The sequence below is a fragment of the Protopterus annectens genome, chromosome 13.part0 (genome assembly GCF_019279795.1).
Source record: "Protopterus annectens isolate FY-2018-M chromosome 13.part0, PAN1.0, whole genome shotgun sequence".
Lineage (NCBI taxonomy): Eukaryota > Metazoa > Chordata > Ceratodontiformes > Protopteridae > Protopterus > Protopterus annectens.
The window spans coordinates 219,089,241-219,110,683 of record NC_056747.1 but is presented as its reverse complement, the minus strand read 5'-3'; the positions used below and the strand labels follow the sequence as shown (position 1 = coordinate 219,110,683).

Genomic DNA, 21,443 nt, shown 5'->3' with positions numbered 1-21,443 from the left:
TTGGGCTTAAGCGGCTAGGCTTTTAAGGACCCTCGGGTCAGAAGCCTAGTAATTTTCTATGAACCTATGAAAATGATGCTTCTGAAAAGGAAATTGTTATTAAATAAATATTTCAAAATGGATTTTTTTTCCTCATAAGGAACTAGATTTGCCCAGAAAAGGAATATAAGCCAACCATTGATCTTTGAAAGTTTCTGAGGAGCGTACTCATCCGATATCAGGGAATCTCTGAAAGCTTTAGTGCCCAACCTGTCTTTTTATTAAGTTCAGCTTGAGCTAACTAATGGTTTTAGTGCATGGAAGGTTCCCTAAAGATTTGGAAGCTGGCTAGCTACTATATCCTTGTAGAATATAGGCCCATACAACTTAAGCTATAACATTGATCAATATGAAAGAAAGAATAGTGGTGTAAAATCTTACTATAACCATAGATGTCCTTTTCTTCCATGTTGCAGTATTCTGTACTCTTGGGTTTCCTCCTCTGACTACCAGAGATTCCGGTCAGTATTCAAAAGCTTGCAGTCACTGCTAGGGGTGTGTGGGACATCTCACGTGGCTGGAGGGATGTGGGCCATAAAAGTGACATGTGCACACATCAGACATCAGAACTGAGCCCCCCAGTTGGACCCCAGTCCCAGCCTAAACTATGCAAGTCCAGTGCCATACAAGAAGGGACCACAGTGTGAACAGGCTGGGGAGGGGCAGCAGGAAAGAATACTGCAACATGGATGAGGAGGATATCTATGGTTATGGTAAGATTTTACGCAACTATTTTATGTCCTTCTATTCCCATGTTGCAGTACTTTGCACTCTTGGGTGGGTGCCAAAGCTCACTGTGAGGTAGAGGATGGTGGCTTGGAAGAATACTCCAAAAATCCATGGAGGATAGCCCTGGCAAATCCAGCCCTGTATCAGGAGATTTGGCCCAATTTGTAATGCTTGGTGAATGTGTAGATAGATGTCCATGTAGCTGCCTCTAAAATGGTGGCAGTGTCTAATCCTTTAAAGAAGGCTCCTGACGAAGCCATAGCCCTAGTGGAGTGTGCTTTAACCTTGGACCCCAAGGACTTCCCATGGTGTGCATAGCAGAAGGTAATTGCCCTGGAAATCCAGGCTGAAACTGTCTGCTTGGTTACAGCTCTCCTCAGGGCCCTGGGGTGGAAGGAGACAAACTGGTCAGATTTTCTGATAAACCTAGTCTTGTCCAAGTAGAACCTGAGCTGTCTGTGCACATCAAGGGAATGTAAGACTCTTGCACTGTCACTGTGAGGATGGGCAAACAAGGCACAGCAGTGAATAGCTTGGTTTAAGGAAAGCTCATTGACCACCTTGGGCATGAAGAAAGGATTGGTCCTAAGGGTTACCCTGCCTTTGTGGAAGATGAGTAAAGAGGGAATGGCCATGACAGCTTGTAAATCACTCTTCTATCCGATGTCAAGGCCACTAGGAGTACTGTTTTCCATGTACATTGTTTCAGGCAAGCCTTGGAGATCGGTTCAAAGGGGGTACTGTGAGCTTCTTCAAGATGTAATTCAGGTCCCAGGGAAGGGGGATAGGTTTCCTGGGGATATGAGGTGTAGCCCTCCCTTCAGGCACAACTTTGCAGGCAATCTGAAAACCAAAGGGGGTTCCAGGGACAGACAAGCTGAAATGGCAGCCAGGTGAGTTTTGCAGGAGTGCGTTAACCCTGTCTGCCAAAGGTCTTACAGACAGGGCAGTATCAAAGGGACATCACCCTGAAAAGGGTCCAACTGTCTTTGAAGACACCATCTGGAGAATCGTTTCCATTTAGATATACATGATCTCTTAGTGTTAGGTTTCCTGGCCTCCTGAAGGACTGTGAGCATGTCCTCATTGTATAGGTGTCTGCAAGGGATCAGGATTCTATCACCCACAGGGTGGGGTGTAGAGATTGCCAGTGTGGATGGATTAGAGATCCCTTGTCCTCTATCTAAAGGGATACTCTGAGGGGTAACTTGTGGTGATTGCCCTTGGCTAAATGCAAAAGGAGAGGGAACCAATGCTGTCTTGGCCAAAAGGGGATCACCAACAATATTTTTGGTCTGTCCTTTTCAGAAGGACATACTGAAGAAGTGGGAAGGGGGGAGTGCATAAAGAAACAGCCCCTTCCAGGAGATTGAAAAGTCATCCACTGCCCTCGCCAGAAGGCTGGGCAGCCTGGTGCAAAACGATGGAAGTTGCCTGTTCATGGGAGAGGCAAACAGATCTATTTGAGGTGTAACCCATCTGTGGACTATGTTCAAGAACACAACCCTGTGAAGCCTCCATTCACTGTGACATGGACCTGCTTAAGGTGTCTGCCTGAGAATTCTGTTCTGAAGGGATGTACACTGCTTAAAGTGTGACTCCCTGTTTTATGGCCAGCTCCCACACTAGGAGAGCTAGTCTGCATAGCAAATATACTTTTGATCCCCCCTGCTTGTTGACATACCACAAAACTGTAGTGTTGTCTGTGAACAGTTTCAATGGGCCTTGTTTCAGTGTTGGCTGAAAGGCTTTCAGGGCCAGAAGAATTGCTCTAATTTCTCTGACATTGATATGCTCCTATTTGGTGGAGTCTGGCCAAGTACCTTGGACTCTTAGGGAGCTCATGGTTGCTCCCCACCCCAGGTCTGAGGCATCTGTGTACATTTCCTGCACTGACAGGGAGACCTGAGGTAGACCTGGGTTGTAGCTCACCTGATTCAACCACCACTGAATCTCTTTCTTGAGGCAAGGTAAGAAGGGACTTCTGAACTCCAGAGGATGAGAGTGCCAAGTCCATATGGATCTTAGGTATCACTGTAGCTTCTGCATGTGAAGTCCAGGCAATGGTAACATGGGAATGATCAATGCCATGAGGTCCAGGAGCTTGAGGTACTGCCTGGCAGTCAATTCTGTGGCCTGAAGGACAGTGAGCACATACTGCCTTAAGTTTTCCACCTTTTGGGCTGGTAAAAAAGCCTTTGTGATATCCGTCTGAATCCTGCACCCCAAGAAAACAAGCTCTTGACAGGGTGTCAGGCTGGACTTGGGATAATTTATCTTTAAGCCCAGTGCCTGCAGGAGGGAGACAGATGTCTGTAGATGGAGGAGGAGTGATTCTTTGCAATCAGCCCAAATATGCAGATCATCTAAGTAAGGGAAAATTTGAATCCCTCGGGTTCTGCAGAAGATCATCCACTGGTGCCTGGCACTTGGTGAACACCCCTGGAGCTGTAGAAAGACCAAAGAGCAAGGCCGAAAATTGAAAATGTGAGGAGGCCACAGGAAAATGCAGGTATTTCCTGAAATTGGGCCTTATGGGGATGTGAAGGTAGGCATTCTTGATGTCCAGGGTAGCCATGAACCCCTGAGGCAAAAATCAAGGGAAAAGGTGTTTGCAAGGAGAGCACTTGCAGGAAGAAATTTAGGTGGGAGAGATCTAGGATTGGTCTCCAGGGGCCATATTTCCTTGGGACTAGGAAGAGCCTGGAATAGAATCCTTTTCCCTTTTCTGTCAGAAGGACAGGTTGAATAGTACCCTGGACAATGAGGTTGTCTAGAACTGGTTGGAAGAAAGGAAGCTGCTCTTTGAGGGGCTGAGGAATACCTTTCCAAGACAGAGTAGTGACCTAGGTCATCTGTCTGTGGTGTTTTGTTTTGTACACATGGAGACAGTGAAAGCCTTAATGACACGGGAATGAAGTGGGTGGGGGGGCTCAAGGCTGGCAGGTAGTCACAGACTGCCTGCCCTGTCTTGAAATTGAGGCTTCTGTGTTGTAGTCTGGGCAGGTCTAGAAGGAGTAGTTTGCTTCCTGGCAGTTTTCCTGGGCCTGGAAGAGGGATGGGAGCAGAATGTTTCTTTATAAACTGAGTTTTTGAAGGGTAATACCTATGGAACTTGGGGATAAGAGAAACAAACAAGTGCTTAAGGTCTTGAAACTCCTTCCCCTTCTGTTGCAGAGTTTTGAATAACTCTGCTAATTTAGTCCCAAAAAGAGCGGAGTTATCTAAAGGTGTATCTAAGTTTTGCTCTGATGTCATCTGGTAGGGGCTGTAGCCTTAGCCACGAATATCTTCTCAGGACAAAGGCAGATGCAGCTGACCTTGCTTAAGCTTCTGCAGTATCATAGCTGCACTTAATGGAGTGCTGATTGACCTGAGAGATTAGGGAAATAAGGCTAGACAGCTGAGCTTTGGCAGGAGAATCTGGAATGTCAGACAATTGTTTGGTGGCTTTTTCCAAACGTGCTAGGGCATATCTGGACATGTATGTTTGATAATTTATTGCCCTGAATGCCAAAGTGGAAGATGTACAGAGTGAAGTCCTTCTTCCCAAGGCATTTCATGGCCTTACTATCTTTCTCAACACGAAGGAGAGAAGAGAACGGAAGGAGTTTGGATGTCTTGTCTGCTAAAACTGAGACAGTGCCTGGGTCAAAAGCATGGTACTTGCCCAAAAGTGTTGCTCCCTTCTGGGACTTTGTAGAATCTGTCAGGCCTGCGGGGGTGGAGGAGGATGAGAGTCTGGTTTAAGAGATGCTGCAATAAATGCATCAAGAAATACTGGCAGTACTAATGGTATAGGTGAAGGGCCAGGAGAGTCCATCTGAAGGAGTTCATTGTATCTTTTCTGAACTTCTGTCATTTTAGAGGAATCCCATTTGAAATATGCCCTCGTCTTAGCAATGGTCTCCCCAAAGGTGAGATCCTCAGCTGGGGAATCTGCTTCAGCAGATTCTTCCTCTTGGGAGGCATAGCCAAGAGGGAAGGGTAACTGGCAGACATAAGAAAGTGAATCCTCTGAGGAAGACTCAGAGGATTCCTCCACATCCACAATTAGGCTTTGAGATTAGCACCACTTTATATGCGGATTGCCATACCAAGCACGTTGTATATATTTTTTTCTGTACTATCTGTTTTTCATTCTATATAAGCAAAACAAATAGAGCCTTCAAGGAGAGAATTTTAGAACACCTAAGACATTAGGAATGCTAAAGAAACAAATGTGTTGCCCATGCATGTTGCGAAAGAAGGCACTGTACATAAGTTTAAATTTTTTGTTCTAGAAGTCATACACGATAGTATTAGAGGTGGTGACATCAATAATAAGACAGTATCAGTGGAACAGAAGTGGCTTATACGTTATCAAGCTGAAAAACCACCAGGTCTCAATAGTAAGGTGTCGCTGAAGCCCTTTTTAAAAGCTAGAGCACTGAAACATTGACCAAGTAGTACCAGGTTTATGCCCTTTTATGCCCTTGGTTTCTTATATATATACATATATATACATATATATATATAGATATATATATATATATATATATATATATATATATATATATATATATATATATATATCTTTGCTATGGTTTTTACTTTATATGTCCACAAGATTGACCAGTTTTATATACATATTTTTAGACAGATTTTATTATATGTGTATTTTAATATATTTAAATGTCGATACATTTTAGAATTTATATTTATGTTTATGTGATAGACCAGAGTCAGTTTTAATTATGCACTTAGCAATTTTTGAGCTGCAATGTATGTTTTATAGTGTTGCTGATTTACACACTGATGTTAGTTTCTTCACTGCTTAGACAAGGCAATGAATGTGTTAAACTGGTTTAGTGATTAGTGTGCCTCATTGGCTGCTAGAATGTTTAAAGATGCAACTTGAGTTTTAATATTTTGGTCTGAGGAAGCGGATGTAATCCGTGAAAGTGCTTACCTTGTTGTGTTTCTATTAAAGAGTGCTGTGTTGGAACCAGTTTGCCTTTTTCTTCACTATTTTGCTGTTTGCTACATTGGTCCCTTTATCAGTTCAGAGGTTTGTTCAGACTTAAGTGCTTAAGGCACTGATCTCGAGATAGATGCTCAAAGCATGCAATCTGCTACGTAGGGTTTTCGGGACGAAGGCCTGGCAAATGGGGCAGGCCTTATGGTCATGCGTAGGCCCTAGACAAAAGAGGAAGAGCTCATGGGCGTCTTTATGGGGAATCTGACGGCCGCACTTGCACTTACCGTTCCTGAATGACATAAACCCACAGAAGCATGCAGTGACCCAAAATCAAAATGTCACCAACAGGGTACTTATCTTAATATTTTTGATCCAACAGCCCAGTATGGCAGGAACAGCTGACATTCGACTGGCGGCAGAGAAGTTCTGGGATCTGGTGCATGTAAACATCACTTTCATGGCCCATGTCCCTCCAGCCACATTAGACATCCCACGTACCTAGCAGTGACTGCAAGCTTTTGAATACTAGCTGGATGTTTGGGTAGCAAGAGGAGGAAACTCAAAAGTACAGAATACTGCAACATGGGAAAAGGACATCTTAACTCTTAATACAGATTTAAATTGGAAATTACTTGCATGAAGACCCTTGGGAGCTAAAAGGAAATAACATTTTATAATTCATAATTAAAATGGCTTCTTTTCATTCCAGTCTTTGATGTAATTACTACATCTATCCATCAAGTAAAATGTGACGCAGTATAGTGGCTAAAGGACTTGCAGTCCTTCTAGTATGATGTTTTAAAAATCAATGCTACAGGACTGTATTGGCTGTTTATTATAGGTCTGTGTTCTATAACAAATCTACCCACATAAGACTTAAAAACATCAAAGAGCAAATACTAGAGCTGAATATGACCTGAATATGGCATTAGAAGCCAATAACTACAATTTCTTCTTTTGTTGCATTAGGAATCTGAGAAAAATTACACTGCAATATGCAAAAATATTTCAAAATGGCATTACCCACTCAAAACAGTTAACATACTTGCATGAAATATTTAGCGTTAATTTTACTCCAGAAATAGTTACTGAAATTCCACAAATCCCGGAGTCCCAACTCAGCCCCTAACCACAGAGCATGTTCTGAGTGTACTTTCTGACATCATTACTTCCATGGGGCCAAACATATTACCTAGAAGCCAGATTAAGAGCACTAGCCATGTCCTTTCAGAACCTGTCCTGCACTCATTTAACTTAAACTTAGCCACAGAGTATGTATCGGAGGTTTAGAAAACAGCTGTTATGGTACCTCTGCACAAACGTGGCCCTACCACCAAATCTGGGAACTGCAGGCCTGTCAGTCTACCTATCCAAATTTGCACATTTATGGATCATATATGACATGAAACAAAGAAATTAGTGATCTCATATAACTGGACTCAACAGTTTGGTCTTGGCAGGAGCAGATCATGTGTACTCAACTTGGTAAAATTCTTTGAAAAGACTACAGAGGCAGTGGACAGTGGTCACTCAGTCCACATGGCATATGTGAGTGTGGCAAGACCTTCTACATTGCACCCCATGTTGGCACAGTAAATAAGCTAAGACAACTAAGGTAAACCCTGACATGGTAAAGCAGATTGTAAACTGGTTGAAGGACAGAACTCACACAATTAAGGTGGCAGGTGCCAACTCAGAAATTAAAGAAATAAGCAGTGTAGTACTGCAGAGTTCAATTCTGAGTCTCTCCTTTGTGGTATATACTTTTCCAACCACCAAATCACAAACCTTGACCTACGGCCAAGTTTAGAGATAACTGAAAAATGGGCATCACTGCATCTATTCCATTGATAAAGAAATGCTTCAGAAACAAATCATTACAAAACCAGCAGTGTACAGAGGAAGGGTTCAAATTAAATGCAAAGAAGTGCAGCACTATTGCCTTTGGGGAGCACATCTCATCTACAAGTTACAGCACAGTTAGCACCGCAATCCAAATGGACACACCAGTCAGGGACCTCGGTGCAGAGGTCAGCAATTCACTCATATTTGGCCACCAAGTTGCAATAGCAGTTAGGAAATCCTACATAGCATAAGAGATTTCCAAAGGTGTCTCATCTAGGTCAAAGGACATTAATGTGTCTGCCTTTAATTAGAGTGAATACTGAATATGCTTTTCAGCATGCACCTTGCCAGACATATCATGCAGCTAGAAAGGCCCTAAAGGTTGCAGATGAAAAATGTTTTTGCTAAACCAAAAAAAAAAAAAAAAAAAAAACAAAGTAACTAGTGAGACAGACTAGAAGCACTGTTCCTACACTTTCTCTCTTATAGACTTCATGAAAATCTAATGCTACCAAAGACCCCCATCTAAATAGTTTTCCTTTCTAATTCTCACTGGATGAATACTTACACAAAGGATATTAACCTTCACCAACATGTGAACAAACTAGTAGAGCATATAAATTACTGCATGATAGATTTTTACAGTTATTTTCTCAATCTTTTCTAACCTCCTCTGATTGACAGGAAAGATCACGTACTAAGGAACAATGGAAAGGAAAATACGGGAACAATACATGCAGAGAAATGTTCAGCAGGAGAAGTAAGGTTTAAAAGAAGGCAGAAAATGTTCAGTTTATCTAATGTCATAGTGAATGATACTTGGTAAAATGGACATATATACTGCAAGAAAAAAAATTTGTGCTGTGAGCTGTTTTCTTTTACATTCATGCGTGTACAGGCACACAAATGTTAAGATGTGATTTAACACATTTTTAAAAAAATTAAAGATAGGAGAGATCATAAACAGTATCCCCTGACAAGACTGTCTGAAGTATATAAAATGTACAGGAGGTGCTGCCAATGAAGTGGAGTTTCTTCATGAATAGCATACAGACACTGAGCAAATGAATCAGACTTGGGATATGACAGCTAAGACACTAATACAAATTTAACAGCTTGCGCAGCACTGTTTCAGAAGGGAGAATAAAACAAGAAAGTGAAATCTACAGCTATATGATGTTTTGGCAAGGTGAGGAAGGGATGGATGTAATGGAATATCTGAAAATCAAGATGGTGGAGTTGACAGAATTAAAAAAAAATCATTGTGGGTAGCAGTTACGAAGGTGTTGCCACTGTCGCACTACCAAGTCAAGCATGGGAAATCTGGCCCAATACTGCTAGAAGTTTTAACATGTTGAGGAAAAAAACAGGTTATGTGTGGAAGTTGTGTCAACAGGATAGATGTGGCTGGGGAACATCTACATTCAGAAATATAATTACTCTGATGTGATAACGAAACATCACCTGCAATTCAATGATGCGATAAAGGAGGAAATGAAAAACTCAAATTGTCACACCTTGCAACTTTGAAGGTGTTCTGGAATGACAGTGACAACTTCCACTCTCAGATGAAATAAATGGGAAAATAAAATAATTACTCTTAAGACTAGCCCAACAGCAAGTGTAACAGAAGCAAAAGGAGGGAGAAAGAGCGAGAAAGAGAAAGCGAGAGAGACAGACTGTTGAACTGACAGACACTGAATGTTATTGGAGAAACAGGAGAAGAATGGCGACATGTGTGAAATCAGACATACTTGTGCATGCCCTGCAACTTAATGCACTACCTCGTGTAGCTGGGACCTTCTAAAACTCTACTGCTTGGGTTTCAGTTCTGATTGACAAAGAAGGTGGTAGGAATCTATTGAAATGATATACAGAGAGAGAAAAACTGCTTGAAAAGTATATGCTAATTGTATATTCTCATGTGATAACTCTTCACTTCACTTGACTCCTGGTCAAGTTTTGTCCATCCACTATTTTCAGTTCTGTTGTCTACATGCAGCCAAGTAACCAAGCCCAACAGCGAAAAGTAACACTGCAAAAAGAAGAAACGCTGCTCCAAAGCCACAAAACAGTATTTTAATAAATCAAATGTAAGTGCTTTCACTTCCAATACTACAGAAACATCATCAGACAAACAAATACACTACCTCACATCCCTTAAAATACCATAAAAAGCTAAATATCACTTCCTTGAGAGGGGGAGCCCAAGTGCAAAGCATGTTATGCAGCATCTTGTGCAACATCTCACTTTCTAAGAAAGGTGGCGCCAAGATACAAAACATTTTGTTACCTTCATAACAAATAAAATTCTAGTACGTTAAATACTAACAACATATACAAATATTAATACCAATAATAAAATTGCATTAATTAGTTTACATACTAAAAAAGTACATATTATTTGATGATAAAAATCTAACAGTACCTGCTTTCAACTTTAAAATGGGTTTACATGCACGGATGCCAGATTTGCTACAAGACAGGTAGGGACTTAAAAAACAAAACAAAAAAAAAACACAAGTAGCTCCGTGTTTAGCGTTTTTTGATTGGCCCATATGCTGGTATACAAGCCAATCAAAAAGTCGCACAGCAGACCCTCTTCTGTTCAATGCGGAACATCAGGCAGTTCCGCATTAAACAGAAGTAGCTCAGTTTTGCAATTTTTTAATTGGCTTGTATAGTGGCATACGGGCCAGTCAAAAAAACAAAGCAGAGGCTGTTTCGCCGGGATTTTAACCGGCAGTGACAGTCCCACTCATATAGGGACGTCTGGCAACCCTGTCTACATGCTAATGCTTAAGGAATGATATTCTGCATTAATAAGTTCATTTCTATTCTGCTTTGCCTGTTGATGCTCTTCATCTTCTTGGCAGTGGGAGATAGAGTCTAGTAATTCTTCTGCCCGAGGGCAGTGTCTCTGTACAACTACATATTTAATTCTCAAACTATGCTGCTTAATTTAATTTAGTAAAGCATTTTATTTATTCAGTTTTCAAAACGTGTGTCTGGTTGCTTAACAATAGATACAATGGTAACTACACTGCAGTGAAATGCAGCTGTTGGTTTATAGCTCCAGGGGGTGGGGTGATAGATACCTCAGGTGAACTACCTTAAGACTTTACATTACAGATGGCTCATTTTTATGAGTGGTACAAGAGCCTGCAAACGTAAGAATGCCAGCCTGTTCTGGCTGGTGGCATGCTGCTACCATAGAAATTAGAAAGTGGGTGCATCATAAAGGTATTACTAACCTCTCTTGGAAATCACTAAGTGCATGGTGTGTGTGTCTATGTGTGCATGTTTGAGGTTAATGCAATAATTAAGTCAAATTACAGTTAGTGTCAGTAAAGCAGCCTGGAAAGCAATGGGTTCACAGTGAAGTGAATGAATCCCTGGGAAGCCAACTGCTTTAACTCTGCTCTGAAGTTTTTAATGTGGAGCCTATCTGGATGTGGTTGGTGTCGGTTCATTTATTTATTTTACTCTTAATCAGGATCATGATGAAGATTCAAGAATCATGCCCTACTTTTGGAGATATTAACTAGTAGCAGTAGTAGCTTCTGGTCTGCACCATCATAGCTTCCAACTAAAAGAAAAAAAGTCAAAGGGTTTTATTTAAAAAAAAAAAAAAAAAAAAAAAAAAAAGCTATCCAAAGAACTCTTGTATTTAAGACACTTGAGCAATGGAGTCAGGACTATTTGGAAGCAGCAGCACTGGCTGAAAAACACAGCAGGTAGGAACAGATGCCACCACCATGCCAGTTAAGAAGGTAAATTGCAAAACAAGGCAATGCAGGGTGTCATCATTAAGATAGAGAGAATTTTTTTTTTACTTACTACTCATACAGCTAGCTATCCCTTAACTAGCCCACTGAAGAGAAAGAGACTTGGACTTAGACGAGTTTTAACCATTTAGGAAAGATGAAGAAAATAAAACTGAGCTATGCATTTGTTTACAGGGTAAATGGCTTGTAGTGCACTTCATCTACAGAAAAAAACATTACCTGCATTGTCTTCTTCCAGTTGGTCCTGGTTAGAATGCGTGTCTGGACAACTAGTAACAGAAGGACTGCGTGGGAAACTTCTTCCTCTGCTGACATCATCAGTCTCTACACTTTCCAGATCGTTATCTGCATAGTCCCTAAAGCAATTGAAAGATTGTCTCCGTTAGCTTAAAATTTAATAGAGCACTACCACTAAATCCGCAATGCCTTCTGGTCTGCAGCCCAAGAAGTTCACTGTTTAGATGCATGTTACAAACAGGTTCACTGTATCTGCATACAGTCTTGACAAGAAGGTCAAGACAGGACCTCCAGCACTGCACTCTCCCCCAAACAAAAAATTAATGACAAATTAATACACATGCAACAAGTATTTCAGGGGAGATGACACGGGTTTCCCAAATAAATAAGCTCATCATTTACACTTTGGTGTAGTTCTGTCCTGCAGTGTGACTGCAATGCTTGCAAAGCTAACAGCTATAAGGGGAGGGGGGTCCAAAATACACAGCTCCCAATATACATCTTCATACAATTCTGTTCTGCAGCTTGACTGCAATAACTCCAAACCTGACAGCTGCAAAGAAACTGGAACATAAGATACAAAAGATGGAGGCCAATACTGGCAACAGTAAAATGAAAACTGCAAAAATAAATAAATAAATAAAAATAATGTTCAATTAATGTGTGAAGGGTTACTGATACGCTCCTCTCCCATATGAAAAACTTACTGCAAATAACTACCCAGGGCCGCTTAAGTGATTATTTTCTCTGCCACAGAGAAAAAAAAAAAAGATACTCTTTCAAGATGAATCCTGGCTTAACTCGTTTGCGTTCTAAAGAAGAGGCCAATCAACAACCTTGAAGAGAAAAAAAGGTCACTGAATACAAAGCCAGAATCACAAAACTGGTGAAAGATTTTTTACTTTTGGTATATACAGCTGCAAAGGCAGGCGAAGCAAACAACTGTGCAGCTGTGACAAATAGCGAACATTAACAAAGCATCTCACTACAGGTGCTTCTGGCTTGCTACAACTTTTTGTTTTGCTCGCTTTCCCAAACTCAAAAGGTTCATCAACATGCTAACATGCATACTGCAAAATGGTCTAGGTTAAATGCACTGCAACTTGTATGCTATCACCAGCCTTTCAGAATACTAGCCAAGACTGAACACTCATCCTTCTGTCACGTCCAGTTCATAATGCTAGTTAAGCCATACTCTTGTTTGGCTGTGCACCACACCCTCCTGAATATATGTTGTGAAAGAACACAGACACTTTCAATGTGTCTCCATTCTGTACAGCAACCATTTAGAAACTTAAAGCATCTCATCATCCAAAATGGGAATGTAGAGAAATGTCTCTTCATAAAACAAACACTTAATTGCTCTGAAATACTCACATGGAGCAAGACTGCAGTGCATACTTTCTCCTTCCAAATCTGGTCTGCTGGGTGAAGCAATCATAGCGATATGACTTTTTCCATAAGTAGTAATATTCCACACACTCTCCAACAGATCGAGTACGCACCTGGGAACATAAAGAAATCACTTCTCAGCTTAGTATAACATCAAAGTTAAAACCTCTCCCAAAATAAGATGGATCCTAAACAAGTGAATAAATGATGCAGAACTCTTCTGAAACCGCACTTTCTAATGTACTACCTATTAATCTCTGTAGCTTTAATGTGCTCCAAGTCTGACTGCACAACACTTCTGTAAAACTACAAGTATGTACTCCTCGTATCAACTAATCTGCAAGAAAGCGCTGTGTACCAGGTAACTTACCAGTTCCTTTTTAAAAAAAACACTTCTTCATTTTTGAACTGTAGCCCCCACACCGTTTGGGGGGAGGCTGCCTGTAAATATAAGGTCACTCACCAAGCCAGGAGGGAGAGCCCCTGATCACTGCTCCTCAGTTCTACCACCACCACCATCCACTCCCCCCAACACACACTATGTAAGTACAGTCAAAATACAACACTAAAGCAAAATGATAGTAATTACTTATTTGACACTGGTTTACTGGGAAAGTCCAACTGGGCAATAACCTGTTTTCAGCAGAGGCCCTGTGAGAAAAGCTCCACAATTAAATGAAGTTTGCATACAGGTAAATCAGACAAACATAAGAAAACAATACTCAACAGGCCTACACATGGTGGGTACATAGAATAAGAGTACAATCAATTGAATGCTGACATTATATATGCTGCAGGTGGGGGGAGAACAGATCCCCCATATATTGGAAGAGAAAATGTTGTAATAACGAAGGAAGAACAAGCAAAACCCAAGATTGTCTTCATGTGTTTTATGCAGGATGTAGGAGAAGAAATTTTTTATATGAGGGGGCAACATTTAGTAAACCTTGGAAGGCAAGCATTATTTCAGAGGGCAGGAGATGTTTGGTACAAGAGGAGGTAAGAGGAAAATAACAGATAGCTAGGGAAGGAAATTTGTTAGGAAGAGAAGCTTGAAGGATGAGAAATGAAAATGTCAGACAAAGGGAGAGGATTTTAAGATGCCCATGTACTGGATTCTTCACGCATTTCTAAGTACAGCCTAAACTGGAGAATCAAAGGGGTATACTCACTGTGAACTTTTAAATCTGACATGAGGATCGACAGATGCACATCTAAGAATCCAGAAGTTGTTGTCTGAGTTGCCACTTAAATGCCTTTGGTATTGAGTGCTTCGAGTGAGCTGGGATGGAAATCCATTTATTCAATATGCAGTTTGAATGCAGCGTTTGTTGACTTACCTATCTGAAGTAAAGTTTTTTGGTGGAGCACAGATTTTCTGTTTTAACAGTATGGCTGAATGATGCTGTTTAACACAGGCTATTCTTCAGGGTTCTGAAGCAGCGTGCATGTTGTCAATGATTATGCAGTGTCACTGGTGCAACGGGTCGCACACTCACCTATGGTACAGTGGGCTGAGGGCTTTATTCTCACACCAAGTAGATGGATTGCTGGCACTGCTGTGCAGCATTCCCTTTATGGGGCACTCCTCAGTGTGTTGCCCTTCAATGACATGTTAAACTAAAGTCCCATTTGCCTGACACAAAAGATCCCAAGACACCTATCGAAAAGAATAGGGGAAATTACCCAATTACTTGGTCAAATTTCCCCTGGCATAAATTTGTCTATGTCAAATCTTCGAACTCTGGAAATGTCGAACGTCATATGATCGACATTTCAAGTGTTCGAAGATTGACTTTTAACGGTGCCGTATGGTGCAGAATGGGAGAATTTCCCTTTTCTGCACTGAAGTGCAGTCTCGGAGTTGGTACATTTGAGTAGGGGGGTGTGGGGGGCACAGGGGTGCTTGCCCCCCTTGCTCGCACTGTTAAGCAGTGTTTTTCTTTTTTTTTATTATATATTCGAACTTACAAAGGTCGAACATATGGTATAAGACATTTGGACGTTAGAATATATAACATAGACCTGTATAAATACCACCTCACGTTTCCCATGAAGAGAGGTCATTACCCTATCAGGACTAAGCCAGTCAACAAATGATAAATAAAAATAAAACAATTTGAGTGAGTCAGTGTGTGTATACGTGTCAAGTTCAAGCCAATTTATCTGTTTGAGAGTAAGGCAATGTTGAGTTCTATAGTGCTGACTTGTTGCTAATTTTGCTACTTTACAATAGCACTGCTCAAGTTATTTGCTAGAGATGAGTTTAGGCTAGTAAAGATTTGGGAGGCATAGAAGAGTGCTGGAATTAAGCTGTAACGACATCTTTTTGGGCCAAATCAGTGACAATAGTTTTACCCTATTAATAGGGAGTTAAGTTTTAGGTCCTGCTTTTATTACTTAAAAGTATATGAAAATCAAATTGTGTCTAATCATCTATGGTCACTCATAGCAGTTTTGTATGTGCAGCCATTTCTATTTTTGTGTTGTTTGCCGAAGCTATAGCAAAAATAAAAGGCAGCCAAGTACAGATTCTTGAGGAACACCTACTGACAAGCAAGAATGAAGAGAAATCACTGCACCATTTCACTGTCTGTTCTTGGTCTGCTACACAGCGGCGGAAACAGTGGAGTGAAGAGTAAAGTTACATCAAGACCAACAGTGGATAGTTTTTACAAGAAGGTTTTGGTGGCAGGACATGTCAAAAACTTTAGACAGATCAAGAAAGTGTTGACGTCAGTTTGTCCACATTTCTGCTGTGATTAACGGGGTCAGTGAAGCTGAGCAGGGCAGTGGTTGTACTGTCATTAGGCCTGAAACTGTGCTATGACTGAGAAAGAAGGGCGCTTTCTGTACTGAAACTCTTCTGTGCTGGAGAAAGAAGTCTGTTTGCTGCAATACAATTAATTACTTTTTCCAGGATTTTGGACAGAGAAGACATTATTGGTACAGATTTGTAACTTGTAAGGTCTGTGGAAGAGCCCCCTTTGTGCAGTCGTATGATGGATTTTTTTCCCAGAGTGATGGGATATACTTTAATCTGACTAACCGATTTATCAAAATAGAGAGATATTAGAGCATCAACAGCAAGTGAGATGTATTCTGCGGGCAACTGGTTGGGGGCAGTAGTAGTAAGTTTGAGCCTATGTAAATACTTTTAGATGGTAGAAATAGGAACTTGCATGACAAAGTATTTTCTTGGTTATCTGAACTGTAATTTTGAGGTTAGTTACATGTTTATCTTTTAAGGAGTCGACTCTGTATAGGTTAAATTCAGAGGTGACTGTTACTGATGGTCAGAAGTATTTGGAATAGGATGTTTAGACTTTTCCAAGTTTAAAAGTTTGTTATGGATGCCCAAAATAGTTTGGGATGCGAGTGGTTAGTATTTTGAAATTTGGTATAAATAGTATTCTTATCTTGCCTTATACTTTGCTTAGTTTCATTTATTAAACCGTTGAACTGTTTCTGATGCTTCATTTTTTAGCCATGTTTTCCAGACTTTGGCTCTAGCATTCATGAGTTGCTTAGCTGTCAGCCATTGTGCTGGGCTGGCCTGAACTTTTAAGTTCTTTTATGTATAGAATGCTTAGAAATATTTTGTTCAATTGTGTCACAGCATCAAGTGCTAGGTTTTTAAGCATATTCCAATTAAATAATTTTAAGGCGCTGATGGAGGTTTTTCTCTGGAAAGTGGTGACATTCTTCACTGTATTTCAGTGGAAGAATTTATTCAAGTTTTGGTATCAGACAAGTGTCATATGATATTTTCTTCAGTACAGATGTGAAAATCCTGTTTAGTGTGGATTCTTAATTTATAGTTTTATGATATATATAGATGAGACATTGATTAATTGCATAAAGCCATACACTTGTATTGTATTAGAAGGGTTACCTACATTTATTTTGTGCCAGCCAATGTTCAAGTCACCCAATATAATGGTTTCTTGGTGTAGACTGGTGGAGATCCAGCACATGCTCTCTTCTAACACAAGTATGTTACTGCCTGGAGGTATGCACACATCTCTTATGGTTACATTTGTATGGGTGTAGAGTTTTGGTTGTGAGAAAAGGAATTTTGCATATATGAAATGTGGAATGATGTGGGGGGAAAGAAGAGATCTCCAGAATATTTTTGTGGAATACTGCTACTCCACTTTTTTTTTGCCTATATCAGAGGGGGTAAAATTTCTAAGTCTTTTTTTTCCCCTTATTGGGCCAAGTTTCTACAAAGATCAGGATATGAAGGGAGTTCTGCCTGATCCAAACAAACACTTTATTATTAATGCTTCTTCGGTTGATGTGAAAGAGACTGCCCTGCTTGATGTATTAGAATCGTGAAGGTGATGGGGAGCCTGAATAAAAATGGTGGTGGTTGAGCCGAGATGGGACTAGAGTAGATGTCTAGACTTAGTCTGCGCCTGACAAATATATATATATATATATATATATATATATATATATATGTGTGTGTATATATATATATATATATATATATATATATCTATATATATCTATCTATATCTATATATATATATATATATTTATGTCTGTGTGTGTATACGTACTTATTTTCATACATACCTCTGTGCCTATACTTTGTGTGTGTGTGTGTATATATATATATATATATATATATATATATATATATATATATATATATATACACACACACACACACACACACATACATACACAGACACAATCTGTGTGTATGTACATTATAATGTACACATTAGCAAACAGAGGTGGTTTGATTACAGCTGGAGAGACGTGAAAGTGATAGTTTCAGTGGTTTCAGTTTCAGTGTGTGTTCCAGTATCACTGCAGATGGTGTGTTAAATGAGACGTCCTAGTGACAAGCTGTGAGTTGCATCACCACAGTGAAGGATAACAGTATGAAGAGTTGTGGAAGTGTCAATATGACCGGAATATGAGGTGGGAAAAAGTGGTTTGGTTGGCTAATTTGCTACAGAGGTGTAAGTAACAGTCCTTTGTGACTGGTTGATTGAGCTCAGAGGGTGGAAGAGTGAATGTAGCCACCTGCCATCACAACACTGTTCAACCGCAGTCTCCATACAGGTTTTGTACCAAGTGAATGGAGGACAGCTGCAGTCATTCCCTTACACAGAAGGCCTTCTACAGAACCAGGCAATTACTGACCCACAAGTCTGACTAGCCTTATATGCAAAATATGCTGAGCTATGGAAATACATATGCAACTAGTCAATAAGGACATGGGGAACCTTCAACCACTGAACCCATCTCAGTTTGCATTTGTCAAGGGCAGGTCATGCTTCTCAACCTGGTGGGCATTTTTGAAAAGGTCACCTAAGCAATGGATGAAGGTAAAATTGTGCACATTGCATACTTAAACCAGACCAAAGCTTCTGTCACAATCCCCCACTAAGACACAGTACAAAAGCTAGATAAACTGGGAATAAACCTCTATGTCACCCCCTGGATTGTCAGACGGCTCAAAGATAGCTTCCCCTATTTTGATTTTCTGTGTATTATCTTCAAAAAGAGACCAGTCACCAGTGGAGTCTACAAATGGTTCTGTGCTGGGACCTCTACTGTTCAGCACCTACTTCTCCGACGTAAAAGCCAATACCAAAGATCACTGGCTAAGTTTGCAGATGACTGTAAGCTAGGAGCACTCATTGAATCTCCGAATAACTTCAATCCTAAAGGTAGGTTTTTACCAAATAAATTCCTGGTGCCAAAATCACGGGCTGAAACTAAAAGCCAAAAGCTCACTCTAAACTTTCCTCCCTAAATAACAACACTCACTCCCTATCTCCCTATCTTATCTGTCCTCCATTACCACATCGCACAATCAATCCACTACAACCTCCCTCACACTCTCCCTTATCGCTATTTTACTCTGTTGATGATCCGCGGTGGTGGTGCTGCGGTAGCGCTGTCACCTCACAGTAAGACGCTGTCTGGTTCGACTCTCAGCTAGAGCATTTTCTGCGTGGAGTCATGCGTGAATGGGCGTACCTTTGTTGAAGGCTGTGCGTTAGGGCTGGCAACTCAGCACGTAAAAATCAACTGCCAATCATTAGCGGACCAGAGTTCCGCTGTGGCGACCCCTAACTGGGAAAAGCCGAAAGACACAACAACAACTCTGCTGATAACTACTCCCTCAACTTCTCCAACTAACCAGCATAATATGCTGCATTTTGTCCACCATGACCTTGAGAAATATATATACCAACATGTTTACCTTACCTTATTTTGCATTTGAACTCAAAATATACTTTTTAGATTGTGTGCTTTTAATTAAAATGTTTTTACTTTCTGTGCATTTATTTCTGTTGGACACATTGTTTCACATTGAGTACCAAATTCTACTCACTCTGTATTGTTCTCAATAATGCTATGTATGTAACTTTGTTCTTCTGTGGAGCTTTTCTCCCCAGGCCTCCACCGAAAAAGGGCTATAGCTCAGTCAGAGTTTCCTGGTCAACAAATGTCAAGTAAATAAACAAAATATACATTATTGTATACTTTGGGAAGTTATCTAACCTGGGGAACCATCACATTGACAATATGCCCCTGAGAGTTGACCCAGTTGTTCAGGATTTGAAAACTTGTGTGGACAGTGACCCAAATTTATACCAACACATGTGAAATGTCACAAGACAGTCCTTCCATACTGCACAGCTTACAAAGAGATTGTCTGTCTCTCAATCTAAGGATGCCACTGCCTCCTCTACTCAGCCCTCATCTGGTCAATCATGGAGTATAATGCCCCCTTCAGCATGCATTTGTCCAGACATGCAACAACTGGGATGCCCACAGAGATACCTTACTAAAAGGATGCTAGGCTTAAACAATATGTCCTATAGGAACAGACTCATAGCCTTGTGCCTGTACACTGTATCCTACAGATTAAGTGGTGACCTGTGTCTGGTGGATGCCTTGTATGCCAGACACAGGCATACAATGCATCCTCTAACCCAGTACTGATGGACGTACAGCATATCAAAGTCAAATGGCATCATAAATACTCGGTCTAAGGATTTATGTCTCTTCTGCATCATCAACAGAATGATTTGGAGGGACAGGAATATCTCACAGAGAATACTGCTGCTCTGAAACAGACTTTCCATTTATGTAAAAACAAAGCTCATCCATTTCTATATGGAATTGCAACTCGGATCTATGGATAGGAAACAGAGAATTAACCCCAGGACTGCCCCCTGAACTACTAAAGGACAGAGGCAGCTCCTGAATGCTTTAGCCTATGCATGGGTCCCCTCAAATCATCTATAATATAATCCAAATATTCTCACTAGGGGTAATAAATAATGATCACTCACAGGATGGGCAAGGCCAGTCTTAAACCAAATGGGATAGGTTAATACAAGCTCCAAAAGGGAAATTGGTTAGATATAAAATGAACCACAAGGCAGCTAGCTTAGTACTTGCCTATGGAAACTTTACATGTACAGTAAGATAGGATGGGTGGGAACGGAGGGTAGTGTAGGGGGGCATAGTGATCCCAAGTCTAGTGAGAATGAATGGAGCAGGGCTTCATCCCCCTGTAGAGTAGCGTGCAGTTCCAGAAACAATCTATTGCAAGGAAAAACTTAGTTATAAGTAAGAATTCTGCTCTATTTAATGATAAGAGAGCTAACGATAAGAGACAGGGAGATATATAGTCTATAACCCACATCAGGTTTACATCACTTCTCTGACTAAACATGCTGCCATTTTTATTCACATCCAACAAATTTTTTTTTGACTGGAAAAGGAAGGGCAGCAAGTTCCAACACTCTTTCCAGGTATTGAAGGGTAAAGAGAATAATATAGCTCTGAGATGTAGGCCACCTGGGTGGACATCAAACATGAACAAACAGTTGTCCTACTCAGACCATCGCTGTTGATAGGTGGTATGTTCACACAGCTTATTTAATGTGATAGACTTGCCATAACAATACAGGCTAGAATACAGAAATCATCATTTCCTACAGGCTCTCTCCACCAACCCAGATTATTTTCCTGAATAATGCATGATTATTTTTTTCTCTTTATCTGCCTTGGTCTTTCTTACTGCTTTTCCTTGCCCACCTCTCCTAGTCTTGATTCTTGTGTTGAAAATGTATTTGTAAAGCTGCTTATGTTAAAAATGTCCCAACAGTGGGTCCTGCTGGACAGAAAATAAATACACCTGTATATCAGACTGTACTGTAACTGTTGAAATGAATATACTGTAACAGAGGATACTGGAAGAGAAGAAGTTAATCTCAGTCAAGCTACCTTTGAAAAATAGTCTGAAATTAAATTACCTGGTTGAGGCCACAAAGATTGTATCTTACAGTTCTGACTGCAGCCAGAGACAAAATGTCTGTGAAAACCAGGAGTATGACTCTTACTATATTGTCCTTAGGAGTGAACTAATTGCTACCCTGGAAGGGTGGAATTTTTTGAAACGGTTTTAT

General features: G+C 40.5%; 1 protein-coding gene across 1 annotated transcript in view; it reads right to left on the bottom strand.

Moving 5' to 3' along the window:
• MIER2 (MIER family member 2) overlaps positions 1-21,443 on the bottom strand; it is a 397,788-nt gene that overhangs the window by 99,049 nt on the left and 277,296 nt on the right. The window contains exons 9-10 of the mRNA XM_044053751.1: positions 12,976-13,103; positions 11,581-11,717 (exon numbers count right to left, since the gene is read on the bottom strand). Of these exons, the coding sequence (XP_043909686.1) occupies positions 11,581-11,717; positions 12,976-13,103 (265 nt within the window). The remainder of the gene's footprint in view (positions 1-11,580; positions 11,718-12,975; positions 13,104-21,443) is intronic.